The sequence below is a fragment of the Octopus sinensis genome, linkage group LG19 (assembly GCF_006345805.1).
Source record: "Octopus sinensis linkage group LG19, ASM634580v1, whole genome shotgun sequence".
Classification (NCBI taxonomy): Eukaryota; Metazoa; Mollusca; class Cephalopoda; order Octopoda; family Octopodidae; genus Octopus; species Octopus sinensis.
In genome coordinates, this window is record NC_043015.1 from 30,949,545 (window position 1) to 30,976,638 (window position 27,094).

At 37.3% G+C, this 27,094-nt stretch overlaps 2 protein-coding genes across 6 annotated transcripts in view; one reads left to right on the plus strand and one right to left on the minus strand.

The window, feature by feature from the left end:
- The first annotated feature begins 1,657 nt into the window (after positions 1-1,657).
- LOC115222035 (zinc finger protein 43-like) lies at positions 1,658-21,556 on the plus strand. Of its 3 annotated transcripts, none has more exons than XM_036511141.1 (3): positions 1,658-1,746; positions 17,045-18,798; positions 19,898-21,556. In XM_036511141.1, exons 2-3 carry the CDS (start codon positions 17,262-17,264, stop codon positions 21,103-21,105), a joined length of 2,745 nt encoding a protein of 914 aa, XP_036367034.1. In that variant the 5' UTR covers positions 1,658-1,746; positions 17,045-17,261; the 3' UTR covers positions 21,106-21,556. The 3 variants fall into 3 exon arrangements, with proteins under 3 accessions (XP_036367034.1, XP_036367033.1, XP_036367035.1); XM_036511140.1 differs by lacking the exon at positions 1,658-1,746 and adding an exon at positions 14,777-14,960; XM_036511142.1 differs by lacking the exon at positions 1,658-1,746 and adding an exon at positions 15,464-15,483.
- A 1,766-nt stretch (positions 21,557-23,322) lies between these two features.
- The window catches only part of LOC115222036 (sodium/hydrogen exchanger 1), an 80,373-nt gene continuing 76,601 nt past the window's right edge, over positions 23,323-27,094 (minus strand). For 2 of the 3 annotated variants that reach the window (XM_036511145.1, XM_036511144.1), the window contains exons 21-22: positions 24,683-24,842; positions 23,323-23,704 (exon numbers count right to left, since the gene is read on the minus strand). In XM_036511145.1, coding sequence (XP_036367038.1) covers positions 23,576-23,704; positions 24,683-24,842 — 289 coding nt within the window. In that variant the 3' untranslated portion in view covers positions 23,323-23,575. Of the gene's footprint in view, positions 23,705-24,682; positions 24,843-27,094 lie in introns of those variants that run through there. The other variant, XR_005002995.1, reaches the window with a different exon arrangement.

Consider the following 27,094-nt stretch of genomic DNA (forward strand, 5'->3'; position numbering starts at 1 on the left):
ATTTATGCAAATTTACAGTTTACATCCTGTATACTGGCCACAGCTGGTCTCTTTGGAATAATTTTTCAACAAGTACATCCTCTAATCATTTCAAATAACGGAAATCTCTATACACACTAAGTTCCCCACACCTTCTACTTAACCTCCCTTAGCATCACAGACCACACAGTAACTTAGATAAACACTTGAGTTGATTCCTTCACAAAACAGCATGATTTTTTTAATGCTATAACTGCGAGAAAATATTACAATTTGAACGTTTTGAGACCAACCACCCACCCACCTACCCAAGACCTCTCCAGGTTTTATAACACAAAACCATCTGTTTTATCATTTATACTTACATGCAAAAACCTTCCATCATCGTTTTAAGTTAAGAACATTTTTGTTCAGTTATATTGTAAACACCAGCTTTCTGTTTTTGCTGCTTTAGTGGATTCCCATGACTCTCTGTTGCCATTCCAATTCCAACACTAGGTGAGACAAGCTGGCACTGAATTAGCTTCGCTGATTGATGGGTGACGGTCTCGTTTAGAGAATGTGTGGGCTAAGACTACGTGCCTTTATTGGTCAGTTAAAGTTGAGACAGTGTCATGTGACAACTTGCTGGAGCTGCCTGATGGAGCCTAGCAGCAGGTATTTAAAGGGAAAATTTTGACAAGACAGTCAGTCGTCCATTGACACTCGTTGACACTACATCGAAGAGGCCAGGAAACAGAAGAAAGAAGAAGACATGCACCCAACACCAGAGCTGAAGACACCTCCAAAAGCGGGGGTCCTGCCATGTCAAAACGGTAGAGGAGTAGGGGCCGAAACCAGACGTGGTTCCTCCTGTTGATGTCTTGAGCTAACTGGATCCTATAAAGGAGCTGTTGTGGCAGCAGACCACGAAACACGGTTGAAATTCCTTCCCCAAATTTAAATCGAGAGTTCAAGTCATAGTGAATCTTTCATTAGCTGATTACATTGAAGTTGCTCTCTTGAAAGAGCATGGTGATCCTGACTATTGATCTAGGATTCCTCCACTCAGCATCAATATAAGAAGCACTGTTGGCTCAGTTGAGCTCTTCTGCTACCTTCTCATAATCTGCCATGTTGTAGTTCCACGACACCAGCTTCATAAACAAGAAATTATTTACTTTTATTAAATCTTTCCAAATTCTTGATTATTTTAAAAACTGATCTACATATTTATAGTGCATCTAGTAACGGAAGTGATAATACTCTAATCCATCAAATTTCCCTATGAAATATTACAAATTTGTATAAGGTGGATCCTGTTTTAACATGTTCTATTTTTAGAGGATAAAGTTCCCTTGGGTGAACTGATAGTGACCTTGAAATATAAAAAAAACAAACATTAAGTGGTGACTGATAATTGTGAGGATGAAGATAGTAGCAATGTAGTTCTGATAATGGTGATGATGATGATGATGAAAGTAGTGGTGCCCATGCTGCTGTTGCAAGTGATTAAGATGATGTGTTTATAATTATTTGGCAGATGGAGGCAAACTGGGCCAAAAAATGTTTCCTGTTCAAATATTCTTTGAAAGTAAACAGTTTCTCCATCCGCAAGAAAGAACGCAGTAATTATACATGCATATCTCATTAATAATAAGTAGTTTGCTTAACATATATTTTGATATGTAGGTTATGTTGTCTATTTTTTACACACACACCTTCAGTTAGTTTGAAGATCTACATCATGCATATAAGGAATGGATTAAAAGAACCAGTGCCAGGCAGGTAAGAAACAAATTAACAAAAAGCAAAAAGGATCATTAAGTGAGTGTTGTGTAGGAAAACCCCCATCTTTCTCCCTTTCCGGAACCTTTACGTGTGTGCGTATGTGCGTGTGTATTTATGTATGTCTTTGTGTTTGTCCCTCACTACCACTTGACAAGTAGTGTTGGTTTGTTTACATCCCTGTAACTCAGTGGTTTGGCAAATGAGACCAATTGAATAAGTACTATACCTAAAAGACCAATAAATAGTTGGGTCAATTAGTTCAACTAAACCCTTCAAGGCAGTGCCTTAGCATGGCCACAATCCAATGATAGAAACAAGTAAAAGATTAAAAAGATGAAACTGGCCAACTGTCGTTGACAGAGGGCTTTAGGAATTACATCTATAATCCATGCAAATAACAGGAGCATAGTTATCTCTAACTCTTAAATAATTCCAGCATTATTCTGGTTTATATTCCATGCAATAATAATGGTTTCAAATTATGGCACAAGGCCAGCAATTTTGGGGAAGGGGCTAAATTGGTTACATCAACCCCAATACTCAACTGATACTTTTGTCAACCCTTAAAGGATGAAAGGCAAAGTTGACCTCAGCAGAATTTGAACTCAGAATGTACAGACACATGAAATACACCTAAGCATTTTGCCTGGTGTGCTAACGATTCTGTCAGCTCACCACCTTATAACATGCAATACTTATCCCAGCTTAAGTGATATATTGGGTTGTCCGGGAAGTTCGTGCCGATTTATAATAGCTTACCTTTTGACTTGGTTGAATCCATGAAATAGGATTTGACTACATCTCCGTTTAGAGCACAGTTTAAGCTATCTTTTCGTGGAAGAAGGTTTATGTTCCTATAACCTGTGTTAATTCTGTAACCCTTTAAAATGGAAGATAAGAAAGTTCATTTTCGGCACTTGGTGATTTGGGAACCAGACAAAAATTGCTGCAGCTCGGCTGGGATGTGTTACCCCCACCCTCCATATTCACCAGATATTGCTCCTTTGGATTTCCACTTATTCAGATCTCTGCAGAATAGTCTTAATGGTAAAAATTTCAATTCCCTGGATGACGTAAAAAGATACCTTGATGAATTCTTTGCCATGAAACCAGCTCAATTCTGGGAAGAGGGTATTTTCAAGTTAAAGGAAAGATGGAGATGCATTGTGCAACAAAATGGTTCAGATTTGGTTGATTAAAAATGTAATGGCAAGTATTTATTGACCTTTTTCTATCCTTTAAAAATCGGCACAAACTTTCCGGACAACCCAATATTACAGAAATAGTCGTGGTCTCATAAATACCACTTGAAAATATCAATTGACATAACAGCAAGGCCAACAACATAATGATATTCTGTAAGTTAATATAGGAAATACAGTATATATTGCACCACACTCAAACACATTGAGTAAATTACCCCCATCAGTTGTTAGCTGTTGGGACATTACATCCTTTAAAACTTCCTATGAGGTGACTAAAGCTTGCATGAAGTGCACCTGGTCCTAAAATACCGGCTTGGAAAACCACTCCAACTTATGCCAACATAGAAAAGCAGAAATAAAACTCTGCTGTGCTGAATATACATATTTACACACACACACATGTTTATGGATTTATTTTGCATGATTCCTAATTTGAAATCGTGTGTTGAAACAGATATTGTTCATATTTCAGGATGGTCATCGTTTTTTTTTTTATTGCCAAATAAACACACGCACTATGTATTTATTTTTCTTCTTGTTATATATGACCACAATCAAATGAGTAAAACAAGTACAAGAGCAAAAGAATAAAAGATATATATATGTGTGTGTGTGTATGTATATATATATATTATAATATGTGTGAGTGTGTATGTATATATATATTATATATATATAGATGTATATACATACATATATATACATTATATATATAGATGTATATACATACATACATATATATATAGATGTATATACATACATATATATACATACATATATAGATGTATATACATACATATATATACATACATACATATATATATAGATGTATATACATACATATATATACATACATATATATATACATACATACATATATATATATACACACACACACACACACAATGATATAGAATCTCTATACAACCTCACCGCCCCTACCCCAGGACTAGGGAGATTGATATAGGGAACACACTATAAATGATGAAAATAAGGAAAGCCGAGCGGGTTGGGAGTACTTGGGTGGAGGTGGCCCAGTTGGCTGCTCCCAGAAGGAAATGCCATTTTAGAAGCAGGAGAAAAAAACGCAGAGGGGGAGACAGCATGTCTGTAGGTCAGAGGTTGAAGTATGATTATGAACGAATTTAGGCCAATGAATCGAGCAGCCTTTTTTTGGATGTGTTCAAGGATGATTGTATGCATAGAAGCATTGTCCTGGATGTAGGGGCTGGGTTTTAGTTGATTGTAGCAATCTCAGTAACCATTTCGTTCTCGTAGATGTATTCTAGCAATCCGTTTATCAAACAAACTGATTTTGGTGTAAAGGGAGGTAACTCTCGAAATAGCAGTTTACACAAATCCAATAGATATATGGCATCTTGTGCAGTTTTAGTTAATTTCACTGACAAAACATTGGGCAACCTGAGTTTATAGTAGAGAACACTTGCTCAGGAATAAGGAGCACTCATATCAAAATCAGATCCATGTTGTTGCAAAACGAACTTCTTACATATATACATACATACGTATACCAGTGCTTTTCAAACTTTTTGCTGGAGCGGAACCCCAAAGAAACATTCCACTGGCTCGAGGAACCCCTGTGCAATAATTTAATAGTCTTATGCACACGTATCTGCACAGGAGAATTAAAAATTACTGCCGATTTTAGCAGTTTTGTAACTTCTTGCGGAACCCCTGGACTGTACTGGCGGAACCCTGGTTGAAAACCACTGACGTATACACACATGCACATACACAAATAAGCGACAGGTAGGAGAACAACAACCAAGGTATATTAATTTGACACCCTGGAAAAATGGAAAAGTCTTTGATGTTACGAGTCTAAACTCTTTGGCAGAAAGGAAGGAGGAAAGAAAATGAAGTGAGAATGGATGAAGTTCACAAGAAGTTCAGAAGGTTAAGAAATTCAAAATATTTGAGAAGTCATGGTAGATTGGTATGATACAACTCAACAATAACATACAATAAGATCCATGATGGCAGAGTGGTGGAGGCACATGGCCTAGTGGTTAGAGCAGCGGACTCGCGGTCGAGGGATCGCGGGTTCGAATCTCAGACTGGGCGATGCGTGTGTGTTTATGAGCGAAACACCTAGGCTCCATGCGGCTCTGGTAGAAGGTAATGGCGAAACTTCTGCTGACTATCTCGCCACAACTTCCTCTCACTCTTTCCTCCTGCATCTTGCAGCTCACACCTGCGATGGACCGGCGTCCCGTCCAGGTGGGGAACCTATACACCAAGAAACTGGGAAACTGGCCCTTATGAGCCAGGCATGGCTTGAGAAGGAACAAACATGATGGTAGAGTCCGAGAAGCATAAAATCCCAATGGTAAAGTGGCTGAGGAGTGGTACCAAAGGAAAGATGAGGTGACCACATGAGCATATATTATATATGGTTCAAATATACAAAAAAAAAAGACAGAGACAAGTAAAGGAACAACAAACAAGGTGTATTTGTTCGACGCTCCAGAAAATGGAAAAGTTTTTGACATTTCAAGACTAAACTCTTTGACAGAAAGGAACAAGACAACCAGGGAGAATGGAGTAAGTTCTTTTATTTTATTGATTTTACAATCATTTCTTTGAAGATCAATCTCATGTTCTTGAGATCAATTTTCAATGAAACAATTGTAAATCAATGAAATAAAATTGCAGAAACTCTTCTGATATTTGTGGATTTTCAGCAGTCTGGTAACCTAGACCTGTGGATGAGCTTCATAAGGTAAAGTGTACACCCAAATGAAATTACTATATATATGCATAAGTTATGAAACAGTGATGAGTGAAAATTCTGTAAACATAATTATAAGCTTAAGCATATAAGCGTACCCCGTATTTTGGCTATAGAAAATATGTCCCGATATTAGACTATTTTCTATAGCTAGTACATGGTGCATGCTTATAAACTTATGCATATAATTATATTTACAGAATACACTCATGAGTGGGTGCTGAAAAGTTCCTAGCATTGGGTAAAAGAAAATAGAGGAGGATCAATTAATTATGGTTTTATTAAACATATTCTCCTCTCAGATTCACGTACTTATTGCAGCAGTCCTTCAGTTTTTCTATGCCCTGTAAAAGAACTTTCAAGGTTGGACCTCCAACCAAGGCTTCTGCAATATCCTTAAAGCCAAGAATCTTTCAGCATCCCCTCATATATATATGTGTGATGATGCAGCATTATCTGTTACAGTTAGTTATATTTTTTGTATATCTTTTTATATACAAATACACAATATACACACACATATATAGATTAGGTCACTGATTAATAATAATTGGCCTAACTTGTTAATTAGATAATTACCTTGATTATAGTAAATTATATAATTAGATACAGTGAATGGGAAATATAATTCTAGGCTTATATCTAACCGTCCCTGTGCTATAATTAATAACGATATTTAATTGTATTAGCATTGAGTTTGAATTGAGTTTAGAAGAGAAGAATATTTTAATCACTTGGAGAATGAACATCATTGTGTGAATAATGCAGTGGGAGGTCAGTGATTTATTTCCACTCACCATTACTGTGGAACAAGATGACTGGGCATGGTTGGATTAGAGCCAGTGAAGGACAACAACGATGGCTGTGAAAACAATGGGGCCTAGGAGACAAGCAAAGACAAACGGATTAAGTCAATTATATCAACCCCAGTGCATAACTGGTACTTATTTGATTGACCCCGAAAGGATGAAAGGCAAAGTCGACCTCGGCGGAATTTGAACTCAGAACGTAAATAGAAAAAAGACAACTGCTCTTCCTCAAAGTAATAAAAAAATTTTTTTTATTAACTTCTCTGTGTTGTTGTAGTAGTTTCTGTTGTTATTAAGTCTCTGTAATGCACTCGAGTCTTGTATACAATAAATTTATTATATTATATTCCTCCAACCAGCCCAACAACCAACCTGACCAGATATCATTGACACAGACATAACCAATGAAAGCATTGTTATCTCTACATTACTGATTCCCAAAGTGGGGCAGATGATCTAATGTTAGGGCCGGGAAAAATTGTGGTGAGGCAAGGGATCCAAATTTTTTTTTTCTTAACGGGACATAGAATTGTGAAAATCTTATTTTTTACAGCAAACATACAATATACCCAGCCTAGCCAAACATACTGTGTGAAGACTGTTTGCTACAGTATACAGCTATTCTAATGCTCTAGTGTGGATATTTCTTTAAGGAAAGTATATATATTTCTTTATTGCCCACAAGGGGCTAAACACAGAGGGGACAAACAAGGACAAACAAACGGATTAAGTCGATTACATCGACCCCAGTGCGTAACTAGTACTTAATTTATCGACCCCGAAAGGATGAAAGGCAAAGTCGACCTCAGCGGTACTTGAACCCAGAACGTAATGGCAGATGAAATACAGCTACGCATTTCGCCCGGCGTGCTAACGTTTCTGCCAGAAAAGTAATATAATTAAGAAATATTGAAGATAAAGTTGTTTTTACCCCAGTCACTGGTGGGGCATACGTTTTTTCTGGGGGAAAATAGGTTGAAAAACCTGCTCTACATCTTAGCTGTGATTATCTAAGATGGAAGGGTATGAGTAGAGAGGGATTTAGCTGTTATTTCTTGAAAGTTATGTGATCATACACAGGCTTTCTTGTTGGTTAGATTTCTACAAGGTTACTGCAGCACACCAGTGGAATGTCCAACAAAATGACTGGCTGATTGGATTAGAGTTACTGCCTGGCCCACAGATGTACTGTGCTCCCACTGTGACTTTTCTTAACCCTCTACTGCAGGCTATGCTGCTAGAAACAAGCTGATCTCATACTAACCACCATCCAACTTGCTAGTCTCTCTTCTGTCACCCATTCTTATTTCTTTATTGCCCACACGGGGCTAAACACAGAGATGACAAACAAGGACAGACAAATGGATTAAGTCGATTACATCGACCCCAGTGCGTAACTAGTACTCAATTTACCGACCCCGAAAGGATGAAAGGCAAAGTCGACCTCGGCGGAATTTGAACTCAGAACGTAACGACAGAAGAAATACCGCTAAGCATCTCGCCAGGTGTGTTAACGTTTCTGCCATCTCGCCGCCTTTCTTGTCACCCATTCTGTCTCTTCTCACAGGTTCAGCTTTTGCCACCAAAGCTACATATTCTCTGGTGTGTTCAGTGAGTGAGTGCTACACACCCACCAGAGTTTGTAAATTTTCTAAATAATAATAATACCGTTAGAGTATCTTGATATTTTCTGGTCATAAATTTGGTTCCAAATTTAGTAATGCACTTAAGAAACATTAAAATTAAGTCAGGCTCAATTCGATATGTTAAAACACACTGTAGATATAGTTGTTTTACAGTATGTGTATCAGAATTGCTATATAGTTCGTCGGAAATACTATCGTTCAAGCAATTAGTAAAACAAAAACTTTTTTGAAAGATATCTGTAAATGCAAGTTAGACAAGGGAGATAACTCGTATTGATTGAAAGTTTTGGGCCAATCTACAGTGTTCCTCAACCTCCACTATTTCGATTTCACACACACACACACACAATTCCCTACCACGAGTGGACATTGTGTATATTTATCTAAAAAAGTTTTAATTAAAACTTTATTGTAACTCTATTATAAGTTTTATTTTGTTACTACCTTATGCTCCTCCCCGAAGTAACTAAAATATGGTAATGCCTCACCTTGAGTAACACTAATATAGATAAACAATGTATCAGGGTGGGTTTGGTCTTTACAGCCATGCGGTGAAAGTCCTATTCTAAATTGAATAATAATTTAAGAGAATTATAAATTTAGAATACAATTGCAGCGTGGAAGGTGTTTGTAAGCCATTAAGAAACACACAAAAGCCGTTCGATAAACTTAAACTTAAATGTTGAAGTGAATCGAACGGCTTTTGTGTGTTTCTTAAATGGCTTACAAACACCTTCCACGCTGCAATTGTTTTCGTTCCAGCACACGATCTCAGATCAAATTACTTGCTATGCAAGTACATCTCCGTAATTTAGAATAAAAAAAAGAAAAAAAATATATTTGCATACACTGGACCAAGGGAGGTAACTTCACTGAACACATTTTTTCCAACCATTGAAAGTTCCTCGTTTTTGTAGGAATCTTTTGATTCCTGGTTTCTTTGAACAGAGTTTGGTGTCCTTCATCAAGACTAGTTGACACAACGTACTCACGCACATGTTTAGTGGTACATATATAGGATAATAGAACTCAAAACATGAGTATATATGTTTGATAGGTGCATTATTCTTTTATCCGCCCTTTTCAAACCTAGCCAGGCTCATTGGGCCCGGTTTGCCGGTTTCTGTGGCGTATGTGTTCCCCGCCAGCTGGACGGGACGCCAGTCCATCGCAGCGTTACTCAAGAAACAGGAAGAGAGAGTGAGAGAAAGTTGGGGCGAAAGAGTACAACAGGGGTCGTCATCCACCCCCTGCTGGAACCTCGTGAAGCTTTAGGTGTTTTCACTCAATAAACATATACAACGCCCGGTCTGGGAATCGAAACCACGAGACATAATCATTGCCCTAACCACTGGGCCATTGCGCCTCCACGATAGGTGCATGCCATACACGAAACTCTCGGGTCTTGAATTACTTTGAAACTTCTAAGGACTGGAATTTTGGGGAGAGAGTTAGTGGATAAATAGATACCAATGGCAGCTGAGGGTTAACGGGATAGATATTTATTCAAGTGAGTCTGAATAGCGGTGTTGCTTTGCGTGCCAGAATGTACGGTCAGTGACTGGGCAGTGTGGAAAATGAGTTAGCACGTACATGAGCACGAGAGTGTATAGATGAGTGCAGGTGCACGTATCAAAATTCACTGCAAAATAAGCTCAGGTGAGCGAGTGAGTGTATTCTCAAGCCACGATATCGAAGAGCTTCCTGCAGGATTAGCAGTGTGTGAAATGCCTCGAAGGTTTTTCAGAAGTAAAATGTGTCGGGTGTTGTTGTCGTGGTTAATTGCTGAGGTTAGCAAGAACAACAGTGTAGCATGCTGGGGTGATGCACAAGACAGATAATTTTCTCCATTCATTACGTGACCAAATAGGGGTCTAACAGAGGGCAATTATGTCTAAGCATGAGCATAGAGCATGTGAGTATCTGACGTGCATTGAGTCGGGAAAAGAGTTGAGCAGTCACAGACGTGTTGAAAAACAAGGCAGTAGAGGCATAACAGAGTTGCATGTGCATGTGTGTGCAAGACCAGGCAGTGTGGTAGTACATTGATTACAAATGCAGGGTACAGTGTTGAATATGCCAGTAATTAAGGCAGTGCTGAATATGCCAGGCGGTGCATGAAGTGTTAAATGCCTTGAAATGTGCAGGAGCAAAAGTGTGACACGCTGGTGCATTGCAAGGGACAAACAACTTTCTCTGTGTATACGTGACTGAGCTAGGGCCTTACAGAGGCAAGCTGCGTCTACAAGGCCACAGGGAGCATGGAAAACAAGCGAGAAAGGTATGTGGGGTGCATGAATGTGAGAGTGTTAGCATGTGTGTTTGTGTGTAACAATACAAACATTTCCAAAATGAAAGAAAAAAAAGTACATGCAAAATATGAATAATAATATAGAACATTCCAAAAGATATGCACATGAATTTAGTTGTTTTAGTAAAATGAGTCGTTGCGGAATTTGTGTAACTCGTAAACAAATGAAAGTGTGCAGTGCATACAGAACAGAATAAAATAAGCAAAAATGACAAACTTAGCTGGAAAATAGTGTTCTTTCTTAAAAGTCTATTGCTGAAAGTGAAAAAAAAAATGTGCATGCAAAGGAAGAGTTGCTGAGAGCCTATATGAGTCTTAAATTCATGCAAAAGTTCGCAGAGAATGCAGGGTCTATTTGTTGGGATGAGACGAAAAGCACGTGGGTAAAAATGTTGCAGGTGCGGGCTTCCATATTTTCTTCCAGTTAGTTTCTGGGCATGTAGCTGTCGAAACGATGCATTTATTGGCTTCCATAGTGAGCAAATTCTTTGTGCCTCACCAGTGTTGCACTGTTGTGAAGTGCATCGTAAATTGCATTGCAGTATAGTGCTTTCTGTTGTGCATACTGCAACAAGTGGAACGAGGGTGCATCTTGGAGGCCACAATGGTTGTTATTCTTTTTTTAAGGTTTAGCAACTGTTGGTATGAAGATTGTAGTTCTTTAGTTGGAAGTCAGCAAAATGTATCGGAATGTAGCATTAGAAAGTAGCAATCGTTTTTAGACAGGTTCACCAATTGTAATCGAAGGATGTGACAACTGTTCATGCGGAGGCTGCACTTCTTTAACTTGGGGTTACCAATGTAACAGCAAACATTTATTGCAACAGAATGTTGTAAGGTGTGAAAGATGAAAGAAGAACAGTGATTGAAGTTGTAAAGAAATATTTATTTATCGGTACTTTGTATATGTCCAAAACCATGACAGGTTGGTATGTATAACTAGTAAATGGAAAAGCATGCGACGTAAAAAGAGTTAATTTCAGTCGGTATGTGTACACAATCTCATAGTAGTATATATAGAGAGAGATGGTAATGTTACAGAGAAAAGAAAGTGATTTAGTGAGAATGGTGGGATGAAACAACTGCTTCATTGGTGAGTTACCATAGTTGTCCCTTTGTGCCTTTTCCTTTAGAGATGGTATTTTGTTCAGCCGGTCAGCCAAACTCGGTTCTCACTAACTGGTTTTGGCATATGGAGTTCTTCCTTTTATAACTATCCAAAACCAGCCAGGAGGATAGACATATTGTGGAGAGCAATAGATTTTGTTGGTGGTCTGTTATCTCTATTCTAGCTTTTGATGGCCTAGAAGAAGTTAGAAGGGTCAAGTGGCAAAGACACAATTCCACTTAGCAAAGGCATCTGGCAAATGTAACTGCTGTCACTCACAGAAAATCCATTGTTTTACCACAAGAAAAGTGCTATTCATGCCTGCATGAAGCCACTACACACATACATACACACATATATATATATAGTATCTCACAGAAGTATGTACACCCCTAAAATATTTCAGTAAAATTGCCATTACTCTGATAATATCAAAGGAAATCAAATGAAATTTATACTGAATAAAATATATTATATATGCAAATATTTTACAAATTTGGAACACAAGACAATAAACATTTTCAAAGATATGAATGAAATATTAATTTTCAAACGTTACAAAAATATGTACACCCTAAAGGAAATTTGCTACAGTCAATCTTTTATCCACTTTTTTTTTTATTAAATTCAGAAATTGCTGATAATTTCAATTCTAATAAACTATTTCTCCTGGCATTTTTGCACCAGTCATTGTTATTGCATCTGCAGCAATTCCGAATTGTGTACCGTGGTGAAAATCTTCATTATCATTAAAATGGCACCAAAAGGAATAGAATTGTCTGAAGATTTGAAGAAAATTATTTTTAATTCGCACAAGAATGGTTTAGCATACAAATTAATTAGCAAACGAATACATATTAGCATAAACACAATTACCAAAGTAATTCAGAAGTACAAAAGTACTGGACGGTCAAGCAATAAACATCGTCCAGGTTGTCCTTGTATTTTAACTACGTCTGATATTTGCCACATCCAATGTAGCGTGATGGACGACAGGTGTTGTACCGCTTCATCTTTGGCCCAAGATGCATCTTCTGTTAGTGGAAAGAGTGTATCTGCTCAAACAGTTCACTGAAGCTTGAACCAGTGTGGTCTTTACGTCCACATTCCTCGTAGGAAGCTTCTCCTTACTACCAGGCATAAATCAAATCATCTTTCTTTTGCCAAAACCAATGTGAGTAAAGGGAAGGAGCTTTTGAATAAAATTCTTTTTTCTGACGAGACTAAAATCAACTTGTTTGGGTCAGATAGTATCAAACGAGTATGACAACGACCAAGAGAAGATAATAGCAACAAATGCACTGTGCCTACTGTGAAACACGGTGGAGGAAGTACTATGCTTTGAGGATGGTGACCGGTAATAAAGTCACAGTAATAAGGTCACAATTTTGGCTAGGAAAGAAAGTCACAATTAATTTATGGGATCCAGACAAAACCAACCCTGGACAAAACCTCTGTGACTTTATTACTGACTTTTTCCTGTGGCTTTTTACCTGGATTCTTGGGGATGCATGGTCACAGCTGGTGTGGGAGAATTCACATTTATTGAGAGAACAATGGATTCAAGGCTTTATTGTGACATACTGCAGAAAACAATGTTGGAAAGCATCAAAGAACTAGGAAGGCATTCAATGTTCCAACATGATAATGACCCAAAACACACTTCAAAGATGACGACTAAGTTTTTATCAGATAAAAAGGTAAAAGCATTGCCTTGGCCTACCGTGTCACCTGATTAAGACCCAATAGAATATCTGTGGAGTGTTTTGAAAAGGAAGGTTGAAGAGAAAAAAAAATGTGCAATGTAACACAGTTGAAAGATATTATTCAGGATGAATGGAGGTCGATTTCATCGGTCATATGTGGAAATTTAGTCAACTCTATGCCCAGAAGACTTAATGCAGTCATTGAAAGCAAGGACAGTCACACCAAATATTGGATACAGCAAATAATCCTTTAGGCTATATATATTTTTGTATTATTTGAAAATTAATATTTAGTTCATATATTTGAAAATGTTTGCTTTGTGTTACAAATTTGTATAATGTTTGCATGTATATTATATTTTATTCAGTATAAATTTCATTTGATTTTCTTTGATATTATCAGAGTAATGGCAATTTTACTTCATGGAGGAGATGATGAGTGAATGCAACAGGTGATAAAACACTGTTTGTTGCAGAAGATGCATCCATTGCATGCAAGCATGGAAAAGTGAATATAAAATGATGATAGTAAATGTAGAGTTATGTGTAAACCATAAAAGTCAAGAGGTATGAGATGTGAATGTATTTATTTAACCACTTGACATCTTTAGGGTTATGGCCATCTTGCAACCTTCTTCATGTAGTATTAATTTAAGTGTGGAAAAAATTATGCTTACATGTTTGCATTAATATGCATGTGTGGCATTATGCAATTGTATATCCACAAACCAATGCAAATAATGGAAGCTAGCTCATCAGATCATCGGAACATTATGGTTATATCGATCTCACTCGTCATACGAGCAACATTGTTTTTGGTCTTTCATGGAAAGAATATGGGGAAACAGGTGAGAATTGGCAACATGAAGGGTGTCTAGTTATAGACAAATCTGTTGTAACAAATTCTAACTGATTCATGCAAACATGGATAAGTGGACGTTAAATGATGATGATGATGATGACACACATGAAAATATCCCCATCACCCAAACATGAGCAGATCACAATCATAACCTTTGAGGTTGCTCCATATGAACACTTAATCCCACTGTTTGTGAGGATCTCTTGTAGCAAATGCATCCTCAATATAGCAAAGCTGCAGCTCAAAGACTGGCCCCCCTTTTTTGGAATTTCAAAGTACTTCAGTCTTTAACAACTTCTAACCCTTTATAAAGCATAGGTGAAACTCACAAGGCTCTCACATTTTGTATGGTGCTGCTATTGTACATACAGACATCTTAAATTGTATCCAAAAACAGCCACCCAACTGATTGTCACGAAGCCACTGACAAACACACTCCAACCCCAGACTCACAGACATGCTGTCCCTTCTTTCCATGTATATGAAACGAAAATACTAACAACAAAACAAACAAAATACGACGGAAACAAAAGGCAAAAATAGAAACGAAAATGTGTTAAACGTGTTTGATAAAAGTTTACTTATAAATATTTACAATTAATTTCATGGTCAGAACTAATTTAAATTTCATTATACATGACCCATTGTTAATGTACTGGACTTTAGCCAGTTTGTCGTTTTGACAACAGAAACTGAAGCATTAAAAAACTGCCACGTTCGCCTGAAAACAGGCCGCATTCACTTCTGACTGTAATATGCAGTCAAGCGAAACTGCTAATGTATACCACACGAAGGATTTGCCATCGTTCTTGGTAAGTTTCGACGATGCTATTATTACCCATTGTTAAAAAAAATGTGATCTTTCACACACGTATGTATATACGCTGGTATAAAAACATTTGGTTTTGTTTTGCTTTAAATAAATCCAGGACGACAAAGACGGGATTTTTCAAGCAACACCGGAAAAGCCTAAACGTAGCTTGCTTGCATGGTAGCCATTGTTGTTAGCAGTTCTTTTATCGGAGTTGGATTTTACCAACTTCATGCTTATTATTATTGCATTTCTAAAATCTGATTAAAAAAATTGTAATAAAACTCGGTAGAATTAATGCTATTTAACGAAGAAATCATTGTTACTGGAAGATAACATTTTGATCGCATCCCCCGCCCTAGTTCTATGTACAATATTAAATGGTTTTTACAATAAATATCGAAAAAAAAAAGTTAATTCTTTTGGTAAATTGGGTACAAATTCCGCAATTTCTCCGTGTTGAAGAGAACAAAAAACTTGTTATCAGCAGATTCGAGTTCGAATGGAAAACTGCTCAAAAGACGGTTAGTTCGTAATATGAAGGTTTATAATAAAACTCCCGCCACGATCGACCCTTTGTTATTATTAAATTTCACAAAATAGTTTACCAATACCGACAAAATCGATTGGACGTTGGATAAAAATGCTTGAACTATTTAGTCACGGCCTATTACTGAATTTATATCCCGCCTTCCATCATTCTTCCGCGGTTGATGAAATAAAGTCCTAAACGAGTACAGAAGTTGATTTAATATTTCTATAAAGCGACTCAGCACTGAATAGAATTAATAATAGTAGACTACAACTAATTAAAGTGAATTTCGACATACATGTATGTTACAATTACCATAAAACATGTCATGGTAGCTTACAGTTTTTTCTTTGCAACCGAAGAGAACACTGGGAAATAAGATTTGGACGGGGTTACTGTGTGTCTTTCTCTCTTTATTACGTAAATTACCCACCGTTTGTCACAGGTTGCATAATAATAATAAAATTATAGAACTGTTTCAGAAATGATGACTGTGGAAAAGCACAGGACTGCAGTTTCCACAATGACAAAACTGCAAGCTGTTTCTGGCCTCAACTTGGAGGGAGGAAAAAAAATAATAATAAAAGAAGGGAAAAGAAACACATAAGACATTAATCTTTTACTTGTTTCAGTCATTTGACTGTGGCCATGCTGGAGCACCGCCTTTAGTCGAGCAAAGTGATCCCAGGACTTATTCTTTGTAAGCCTAGTACTTATTCTATCGGTCTCTTTTGCCGAACCGCTAAGTGACAGGGACATAAACACACCAGCATAGGTTGTCAAGCGATGTTGGGGGGGTCAAATACACAGACACACACACACACACACACACTATTCTTATAAACTCTCACTCAGTAACTGCAGTGAATTTACTTTTAGAAGTTGAAATATGTCACAAACATATTTTAACTAAAGTTTGCTGATGTCTAAACACTGCTTGGTGCTGATACAACTGGAATATATATATATATATATATATATATATATATACATACACATATATATCTCTCTTTTTATTTCTCTTACTCTCTTTCTCTCTCTCGCACACACAGAGTATGTCTATCTATCTATCTGTATATATATATATATATATATATATATATATATATATTTCCTTACCTTCGAAATGCGGAGCAGATGAAACAGGGGCAACTGAAGAAGGGGAATATTCCTTGTGTTGTATGTCTTGTACTCTGTTTTTATTTTTATTGTTTGAAATAAAGTTCGTTTCTATGTTTTTGCTTTTATGTTTTCGTTTCTCATTGTGTTCAACATTTTTTGATGTCCTGTACCATATATGCATGTATATATACATATATATGTAGGTATGTACATATATGTATGTATTTATGCATATATTAATATATTATTTATATTATTATATGTATGTATAGATATATAGTCAAATTTGAACATTAATAACCGAACATTAAAAATAGCAAATAAGAAAACGACAAGAGGATGTAGATATGGAATGTATTAAATTAGACCCTTTTCTCGCATGCATTGTACACATGCCTATATAATACTTATTTGTGTATATATCTTTTCAGGTCTGTTATTGACAAATCTTTCAAGTTCCTGTATTGAAATGGAGCAACACTATGTCGGAGAAGTTCTATGGAAACAGTAGAAATAAAGTTGATGCTTTTATCTCTTATACAGACTCAAATAAAAATGATTTATAGAATTTATGGTAACTTCCTTTGGTAGAGAGATATTGTGAAAAATATTGTAAGTCATATCTAGTCTCTATAGACTGTATCAAATATGGCTGCCCTATCTCCTAATAATGAAAATGTTGACAGAGTTTGGTTGGATAATAACATGTCTCAGCTTTGTTATGAAGAGCTACCATCATCAAATAGTGTTTTATGTAGCAGAAATCAAGCTCTGACTCCCTCATCTGATGAAGGAAATATTTCAGAAACTGTAGCAAAAGATATTTTTATTCTCAATCAACAGACATCGAGAGACCGACAGCCATCTTTGATGATCAATTTGAAGTCTTTGCAAGAGACCAAAAGACATAAGTGTCCTATTTGTGCGTATAAGACAAACTACAAATCCGATTTAAACCGGCATTCTAAGAAACACAGTAAATGTTCGTTCACATGTGATATCTGCAAGATGCCATTTATGAGTATGGGGATTGTCATGTACCACAAGCAGAAACATCATTCAGAGCAGATGTCCAGCATGAGACACAGATATTCTTGCTCAATGTGTCCGTATGGCACAAGATCTAAGTCTGATTTAAACCGGCACCTGAAATTACACCCACTCGCCAAATATCTCTGTTACATCTGCCACATCCCTTTCAATAATTTCGAAACTTTGGAACTGCATTTAAAGACCTGGCATCCAGATGCCAATAGATCGGTTGCCCTCAGCAAAACTTCTAACATAGAAGTACCATCCAAAACAGCTCACGATGCTTTTTCTGATTCTGATAATCAAAACAAGAGATCACGAGAAGGCTCACGCAGCCCTTCTGATACCGTGTATTTGTATCTGCAAAATATTGACAAGAAAGGCTCAGATCAAAATAAAGCAGAGTGTAATTACAGCGGCAGATCTCAGATAAAACTGGAAACTGAGAAATTTAAATGTACATTTTGTTCAAAAATATTTGAAGACCAATCAATACTTGATTTTCATATTCTTCAATTTCATATTGAAACACAGTTTTCGTTGAGTACAGGAGAGCAACTGAATCTTGGGAATACTTTAACCGATTCTAGTAGCAGTACCGATGCCAACAGGCAAGAATATTGTGAAGGTCAACAAGATACTTTGCAATGTTCTCAATGTGTTTTCAAGACATCCAACCAGTTTCTGTTGGATAATCATCTTAGAAAACATCATGTGACCCTTTACTCTTGTTCTACGTGTAACCTTTCATTTCGGAATGTCCAAAATCTCATGCAACACAAACTACAACATGAATGCCAGCCTCGAAATATTGAGAAGCAGAAGGGCAGATGTAAATACCAATGTGATATGTGTTCTTATGAAACTGACCACAAATCAACCTTCAACCGCCATGTTCTAAGACACAGCGTTGCCAAATATCGGTGTGATGAGTGTCAGATGCCATTTATGCGGGAAGGAAATTTAATTTTACACAAGCAACGGAATCATTCAACAGCTGAAAGTACTTCTACGTTTAACAAAGAACAGCGTTACCAATGTCCACACTGCCAATACGCTTCCAGTTATAAAATCACTCTTCAGAGACATGTGTTGAAGCATGCAATTGCTCTTTTCAAGTGTGATCTTTGTCACATGCCTTTCATATGTCAAGGTAAACCTATTTCGGAGTATTATTCTGAGCATAGTCCCTGTTGTTTCTTTTTGACTTGTCTTGCTTTCTGATGCTGTTTTGTTGTCATTTAACCCCTTAGTGTCCACATTACTCTGTCAAATGTAACGTTTATTTATTTATCTTGTAGCACTGAGACTTTGATGATGTGATTCTATGTTTTCAAAATGAAATTGTAGGATAGGCGTGAGAGGCAGGATCTGCCCAGTTTGAATATAAAACAGAGAGAATATTTGGGCTGGATATCATCATCATCGTTTAACGTCCGCTTTCCATACTAGCATGGGTTGGACAGTGACTGGGGTCTGGGAAGCCAGAAGGCTGCACCAGGCTCCAGTCTGATCAGGCAGCGTTTCTACAGCTGGATGCCCTTCCTAACGTCAACCACTCCGTGAGTGTAGTGGGTGCTTTTTACGTGCCACCAGCACAGGGGCCAGGGGAGGCTGGCAATGGTCACGATTGGTTGCTGATTTTTACGTGCCACTGGCACAGAAGCCAGTCAAGGCGGTGCTGGCATCGACCACATTCGGATGGTGCTTTTTACGCACCTCCAGCACAGGTATCACAACTACAATTTCCATTTGATTTTATGATGTTGATGGTGATGTACTTGACTCAACAGGTCTCCTCAAGCACAGCAGGTCACCCTACAATCCAAGGTAAGCACTGCAGGCTGTCCTGCGATCCAAGGTACTTTGGATGGGCTGGGGCTGGTTATGTGAAGCTGGTGCAGGAAACAACCATGAACTCACGTTATTTGTCGGGTTTTGGTTAAATACTAAAGGGTCAACTCCCAGGTTAACAGCCCTATGATCAAAGTCTTTCCATCCTTCACTATGCAGTCTTTCTTTTTTATCATTATTTCATGTGTTCCAAGGTAGTGAGCTAGCAGAATCATTAGCATTATAGAACACTGAACTTCCATACAGGGGTCTTGGTACTTCATTTCACCCCCTTCTCTCTCTTTTATACACACACACACACATGCATACATATACACACATATTGGTATACTATAATCTTTCTGAAATAATGATGATTCTAATAATGATTCTTTATCAAAATTGTATTTTTTTCTTAGGTAACTTATCTCATCACAAGAAACTTCAACATGGTGCACCTGTGTCAGACAATATTCAAGATAAAGACCCCGCTCAGCATAGTTACCTGCACAACTTCAACATACAGAGGAAACTTAATGAATCGAAGGCTGTTTCTCAGACTAACTCCTCATTCAGTTCTACTGATGTTATCAACCTTACTCAGTGCAAACCTGAAATATATACTCCCTACCCAACTGCACCCGTTATCTGCCAAGATGAGAGACCTGAAGTATATAATGTCTACCCTGTGCTAGAATCCGAACCTGTTGTCTGCGAAGATGATAGGCCTGAAAGTTTCCTGTGTCCCTACTGCCCGACTAAATTTGCCTCTAAGGAGGATTTCCTCAAACATATCAGCAGTCATGAAGGGACCATGTACCACTACACAGTGGGCACCTCTTCCTTGTTGCAGCAAGTGCAGTTTGAAGAAAATATGTTACAGCAGTATGGCAACAGCAGCAGTAATTTATCAGCTGATACTGGCGCTAACGAGCACTCGTCATTGCCCGGTGCTGCCACTATCCTTACGGACAACTTACTGACTATTAGCGACGTATCTGGAAATACTTCGGGTTTTATCAACTCAGCTAGCAACTTCCAAAGTGAAGAGAGCCAAAGTCCTGGAGAACTTAATTATATTGAGATTGACGATGACAATAACGACAGCGATATTGATGATGGAAATAATAATAACAACAACAACAATAGTAATAATAACAACAACAACAATAATAATGATAATCAAGGGGGCATTGGAACTGAAAACATTAGAGGGAAGGAAAGAATTGAACTTGGGGTTATCACTTTAGAGGCCGATGAAAGAAAATCGACAGAATCTGATGTAAATATTGAACCGAAACAGACTGCAGCCCTTGACCACGGTCGTCAGAATTTGGTAGAGTGCTGTGACAAAGAAATTCAGTGTGCCCTCATTTCATCTGAAGGTTCCTCAACCAATGACTCATTATCTGCATCTCTTGTACAGCCTCCTCAGAGGGGAAGATACGTTAAACTAGTCTCCGACTTTGATGATTTCGCTGAACGTCCGTTTGCATGCGCTCTTTGCTATCATCGCTTTAGCAAGTACGAAGAACTTAAGAAACATGTACAGAATCACTTGACGGGCGCAGGAGGATTTGAAGAGATTCCATCCACTGCACTATTTGTATCCACAACTTCAGATTAAACTGCAGACAAGGACAGATATTGTTTAGAGGATGTTATAAAGGCTTGTACCATAAATGGCAATGCTACTAAATTAAGACACTCCCGAACATAGTTTATACTGCGAGTACCAAATATGGTTTATATTGAAAGTAACAGATAATGCAAACATGATTTCTCATTATTTGTTGGAGAGAACAAGATATGAAGTACAAAACATGGTTGATAGTTGGAATACCAAATATGGTGATAATGTCAGATTTACTAATAGTACCATGTAGGTGCTAGTATCATAGACTGTGATATTACAATGTATGGGTGACTGTACCATATATGTATTAGAGTCATATAGGGAGATAATACCTATTTCTTTATTACCCACAAGGGGCCAAACAAGGACAGACAAACGGATTAAGTCAATTACATCGACCCCAGTGCATAACTGGTACGGATGACCATGATTTTACTTAGCTTGTTGCATTTTTTCAAGTACAGCAAATTGCCACAACTCCTGGCCCCTTGTCATTTCCTCAGTGAGGTCTACTTTGTCCCACATCTTCCTGAGTCTATCCCTTCCATAGGTTCCCTCCAAAAACAACAACACAATGTAGAAATTTTATCAAATTTATGTTTAATTATCTTTTTATTAAAAAAAAAATCTTTATTGTTTTAATTTCACCAAATGGTCCAGATTCAAACAGATTTAGATTTTTTTTCAATTGTTTCTGGTTAGTTTGGTTAATCTTTTGTCTGAATGATTCTCTGCGTAGTAGTCTACAGTGGCAGTCATAGTTTTCAGTTTTAATCCAGGCTGCATTCGTAATGATTAAATTTTCTGTGATATATTGATTTCCAACTCTGGTACAAAAAAAGCCATACATTTGTGGGGAAGCATTACATGCGCCAAGGAATGGCTGCACTGATTCAAAGGCCACATGTCATATGTTATATATAACTGCAATGCATTCATACAAAAGGCAAAGTCAGCCCTAATGAGAATTGAACTCAAAACATCAAAGGGAAAATACTAAATATCTCGAGCCCATCACTTTAGTGTTTCTGCTATGCCACCACCATTGTTCTACATTTTTAGAATTTATTTTACAGAAAATATAAAAATATAAAATTGAAACATTCATTATTTACTGAGTTTTTGGTGAGACTTTTATTATTAAAAGGTTGTCTGGGAACATGAGATTTGGTACTTCATGGTTCCAGTAAAGATTGGAATTTGAAATCATCCTTTCTGGGATCGGTGGAATGATGTCCAGGAGAAGAAGTCAAGTTATGAAGGATCACAGTTATGTCTCACAAACTCTTGAAGTGTAACGGTTATGTGTTTTTCTTGTCTGCATATACTGCCACCCGTTATCTAGACAATATCTATAAGACTCCTCCCCAGCCAACTATCACAGTTTCTCAGTCTGTTCAACGGTTACGCGCTCTCTATGCAGCCAACATTTACAGATATATCTATACACATCTATTCTATATCCAAACTCTGCATCGTCTATCTAGTCGATATCTACAGTCATATATAAGCTGTTAACCCTGAAGACTGTGACACACACGCACACATGCACACACACACATATATACATATATAAAGACAGAGAGAGGGGAAACTACACTTTCTATCTACTCAGCAACTACACTGTATCAATCAAATTAACATCTACACACTGTGTCTAACCAGCCAACATATATACTATGCCTACTCAGTCAGTATCTAAAGTCCATGTCTGCCCAGTCTGTGTATATCCACAAATGCCAATAGCAACTGGGACTTTCTAACCACAGACATTATACGGTTGAGCAAATGAGGTTGGATATCGACAGTTTTGATAATTTTAATTTGACCATTTCTAAAGTATCGGATAAATAAGAAAATCAATAAATCCAACTTTCAAGTAATCATTTTTGAAGAATCCTGAAAGATGGAATCAGTAATAGCGAAAATGAGTTTGTTTTGGTTATTCTGTTTTAAAACAATTGCAGCGTGGAAAGTGTTTATAAGCCATTTAAGAAACACACAAAAACCGTTAGATTCACTTCAACATTTAAGTTTAATTTGTCAAAATATTTTCGTCACTTTGAGGCCACAACCTGTTCACTGACAAAACTTCATGCTGCATCTCTCAAAGCGACAAAAATATTTTGACAAATTAAATTTAAATGTTGAAGTGAATCTAACGGTTTTTGTGTGTTTCTTAAATGGCTTACAAACACCTTCCACGCTGCAATTGTTTTCGTTCCAGCACACAATCTCAGATCAGGTCACTTGCTATGCAAGTACATCTCTGTAATATTTTAAAACAATATTATTTCTTCTGAATATTAGAAAAAAATGAGAGAATTGACTGAACAAATTGGGGGCAGATTCTATTTCCCTCTCAACCAAAAAATCTACTTTTCTGTACAAGTCTGCCATGATCCAGCAGAAGATCATGTGATATTAGAGTATTGACATCTAAAATAAAATGGTGTTTCTGCTACAATCTTGACATTGATTCAATATTATCCGAAATATCTTCTATAGAATCTCCAGTATAGCCGATGCCATTTCTGTGACCGTTTTCTGGCTTCTTAAAATCGTGATCACCCAAATAAAATCTAATTTCCTGTGAAATAAAAAAAAAAAAAGAATGAAAGAAAGAAAGAAAGAAATTATATATTTCAATGATTAACAGATGAGTAACTATCTTTTGATACAGACACAACACAAGCTATGCTTTCGGGTTTTTGGCTAAAGTTTTCAGAAGTAAACCCAAGAAGGTTACCATTAATTCCGTGAAATATTCATGGGTCCCGCTAGTAATATAATAATGAACTTATTGTATACAGTGTTCTGGCACACTACAACTCATCAGACAAAAAACACAGAATATGCACAGGCAGTGAACAGGGATTGAGTTGATAAAAAAAAAGAAGATAGCTTACATACAAATAACATGGAATGATGGCAAATAAGACATTAAGATGTAATTTTAAGTTAGATTTGGCTGCCATTTCTAGTAACTTGTAAAGTATTTCATAATAAGTATTGAATAAAGTATTTCATAATAGGTATAGGCACAGGAGTGGCTGTGTGGTAAGTAGCTTGCTTACCAACCACATGGTTCCGGGTTCAGTCCCACTGCGTGGCATCTTGGGCAAGTGTCTTCTACTATAGCCCCGGGCCGACCAAAGCCTTGTGAGTGGATTTGGTAAACGGAAACTGAAAGAAGCCTGTCGTATATATGTATATATATATATGTATGTGTGTGTCTGTGTTTGTGTGTCTGTGTTTGTCTCCCTAGCATTGCTTGACATCCGATGCTGGTGTGTTTACGTCCCCGTCACTTAGCGGTTCGGCAAAAGAGACCGATAGAATAAGTACTGGGCTTACAAAAGAATAAGTTCCGGAGTCAATTTACTCGACTAAAGGTGGTGCTCCAGCATGGCCACAGTCAAATGACTGAAACAAGTAAAAAAAAAAACCCAAAAAAACTCACAGCCATGATATTGTAGTTCCATACCTTATTGTTGCCTTATTGTCAAAATGTCTCATTGTCTCTGAAATAAAAGTATTTTTCAATTACTTCCATTTAGTCACTTACCTTGTTTGTAGAATTCTCAGAATTCGTTTTAGATTTCACATATCGCAGTAATTGGTTGGCATTCAGTTCCTTTCCAATGGAAGTTTTCCCAGGTCGCTCACTTCTCACATTTAATTCATACTGAACCGGCGCTAAACTTGTATATCTGTCCCTGACATATCTGTTTAATTCGAAAAAATAAGAGATAATTAATTGATTTAAGTATAATGGAATGAACACACAATTAGCAAAAAAAGGGTGAATTCACTAGAGAAGTTTGTTGAAAACCAAATCTGAGAAATGTGGTTAGAGTGTTATGGGAAAAGATTGCTAGGCAGATTTTTGAAGCTGAGTCAACCAACGGGTGACCAAGGAGTAGACCAAAAACGAGATGGTTGGATAATATCCACAGTCATGCTTGGGAATCCAGCCAGAATGTGTAACGATGGTTATCTCTGATGGGACCCTATGGAGGAGGTAGTTAAGTACTCTACCCCCTGAAATAGTGGACAGTGAAAATGGCTGGATGGAAATCAGAGAAATCATTTCCCAGTACTTATTATTTTTAAGTCTGGTACTTATTCTATCGATCTCTTTTGCCAAACTGCTAAGAAATGGGGATGTAAACACACCAGCACTGGTTGTCAAGCAGTGGTGAGTGACAAACATAGTCACAAAGACACACACACACACACATACAAAGAGGTGCTGCAAAGTTCCAGGCTTTAAACGTATTGTGCAAGGCCTGGTTGGAGGCTCAACCTTTTGAGTTCTTTTCCAGGGCTTAGAATAACTGAAGGACCCCTGCAATAAGTGTGTGAATCTGAGAGGAGAATATGTTGAATAAAATCATAATTAACTGGTTTTCCTGTATTTTCTTTTACCCAAAGACAGCAACCCTAATACATATGATGGGCTTCTGTCAGTTTCCGTCTACGAAATCCATTCACAAAGCTTTACTGAGCCCAAAGCTATTGTAGAAGACACTTGTCCAAGGTGCCACACATTGGGACTGAACCTGAAACCATATGGTTAGAAGCAAGCCTTTTACCACACAGCTACAGCCACACCTATACATGGATTTTTTTTTATTGTTTAGCTTGGTCTGAAGAAAAGGATAGTGTTCATAAACCTCAGAGACCCTTCAAGAGCTGTGGAATTTATGTAGCTAATGTTCCACTGGAAAAGATGCATCGTAATAATGGCTGCAAGAAAAATGTGTACAGGGAGGAAATCCCATAAAATTGACATTCCAAGAAGAAAGGACAGCAATTTTAGGGAAGGGGGCAGGTTGATTGCATCGGCCCCAGTATATGACTGGTACTTATTTTATCGACCCCAAAAGGATGAAAGGCAAAGTCAACCTCGTCAGAATTTGTGATGGTATACACATATTCCTGGAAAAAAATTGAATAGGTGTACACATGAGGATATTTTGCATCTCAGTTCTCAATGACAGAAAAAATTAAATGGAAAATATTCAGGTATTATAGGTCAATGAACGTATTCCTTCAGCTGTCACTTGATAGATAGATATATCAATATCAGAGAAGGGTGTATTGAAAATAAGAGGACAAATTATACAAATACAAATATTTGTTAATAGCAATATCTGAAAAGTAAAGAAAGAAAGCAGAAACCATCTTCATTATTGTAGAAGTATTTTGAATGAAACACAGAGAAAAACACAGTCAAGGGTTATGTCTGATGTTTACTTAACTTATATATCATTACAGAATCAGAACACAGACATGACCCAATATCAAAAAATGGTTAACCTTTCAAAACACACAAAAAAAAGAAAATTTTTTTATATATATGTTATCAGTATTTGTATGCAGTCAGTACCTGGATATATTTTGTACTATTACTCTTTTACTTGTTTCAGTCATTTGACTGCGGCCATGCTGGAGCACCGCCTTTAATCGAGCAACTCGACCCCGGGACTTATTCTTTTGTAAGCCCAGTACTTATTCTATCGGTCTCTTTTGCTGAACTGCTAAGTAACTGGAACATAAACACACCAACATCGGTTGTCAAGCAATGCTAGGGGGACAAACACAGACACACACACACATATATATATATATACATATATACAACAGGCTTCTTTCAGTTTCCGTCTACCAAATCCACTTACAAGGCATTGGTTGGCCCGGGGCTGTAGCAGAAGACACTTGCCCAAGATGCCACGCAGTGGGACTGAACCCGGAACCATGTGGTTGGTTAGCAAGCTACTTAACTACATATATAACCAATGTTTTTATTTTCTTACCACTAGGTATTCTAAATATTATATCTGTATATACACACAGGTATGGCTTTGTGGTGTGGTTAAGAAGCTCACTTTGCAACCATGTGGTTATGAGTTCAATCTCACTGTCTGGCACTTTGGGCAAGGGCCTTCTACTATAGCCCTGGGCCAGCTAATGT

What these genes read in the sequence shown, in the direction of transcription:
- LOC115222035 (XM_036511141.1), top strand. Translation starts at nt 17,262, where the DNA reads ATGGCTGCCCTATCTCCTAATAATGAAAATGTTGACAGAGTTTGGTTG. An exon ending in CATGCCTTTCATATGTCAAG is followed by an intron (nt 18,799 to 19,897) that starts GTAAACCTATTT and finishes TTTTTTTCTTAG; the next exon opens with GTAACTTATCTCATCACAAG.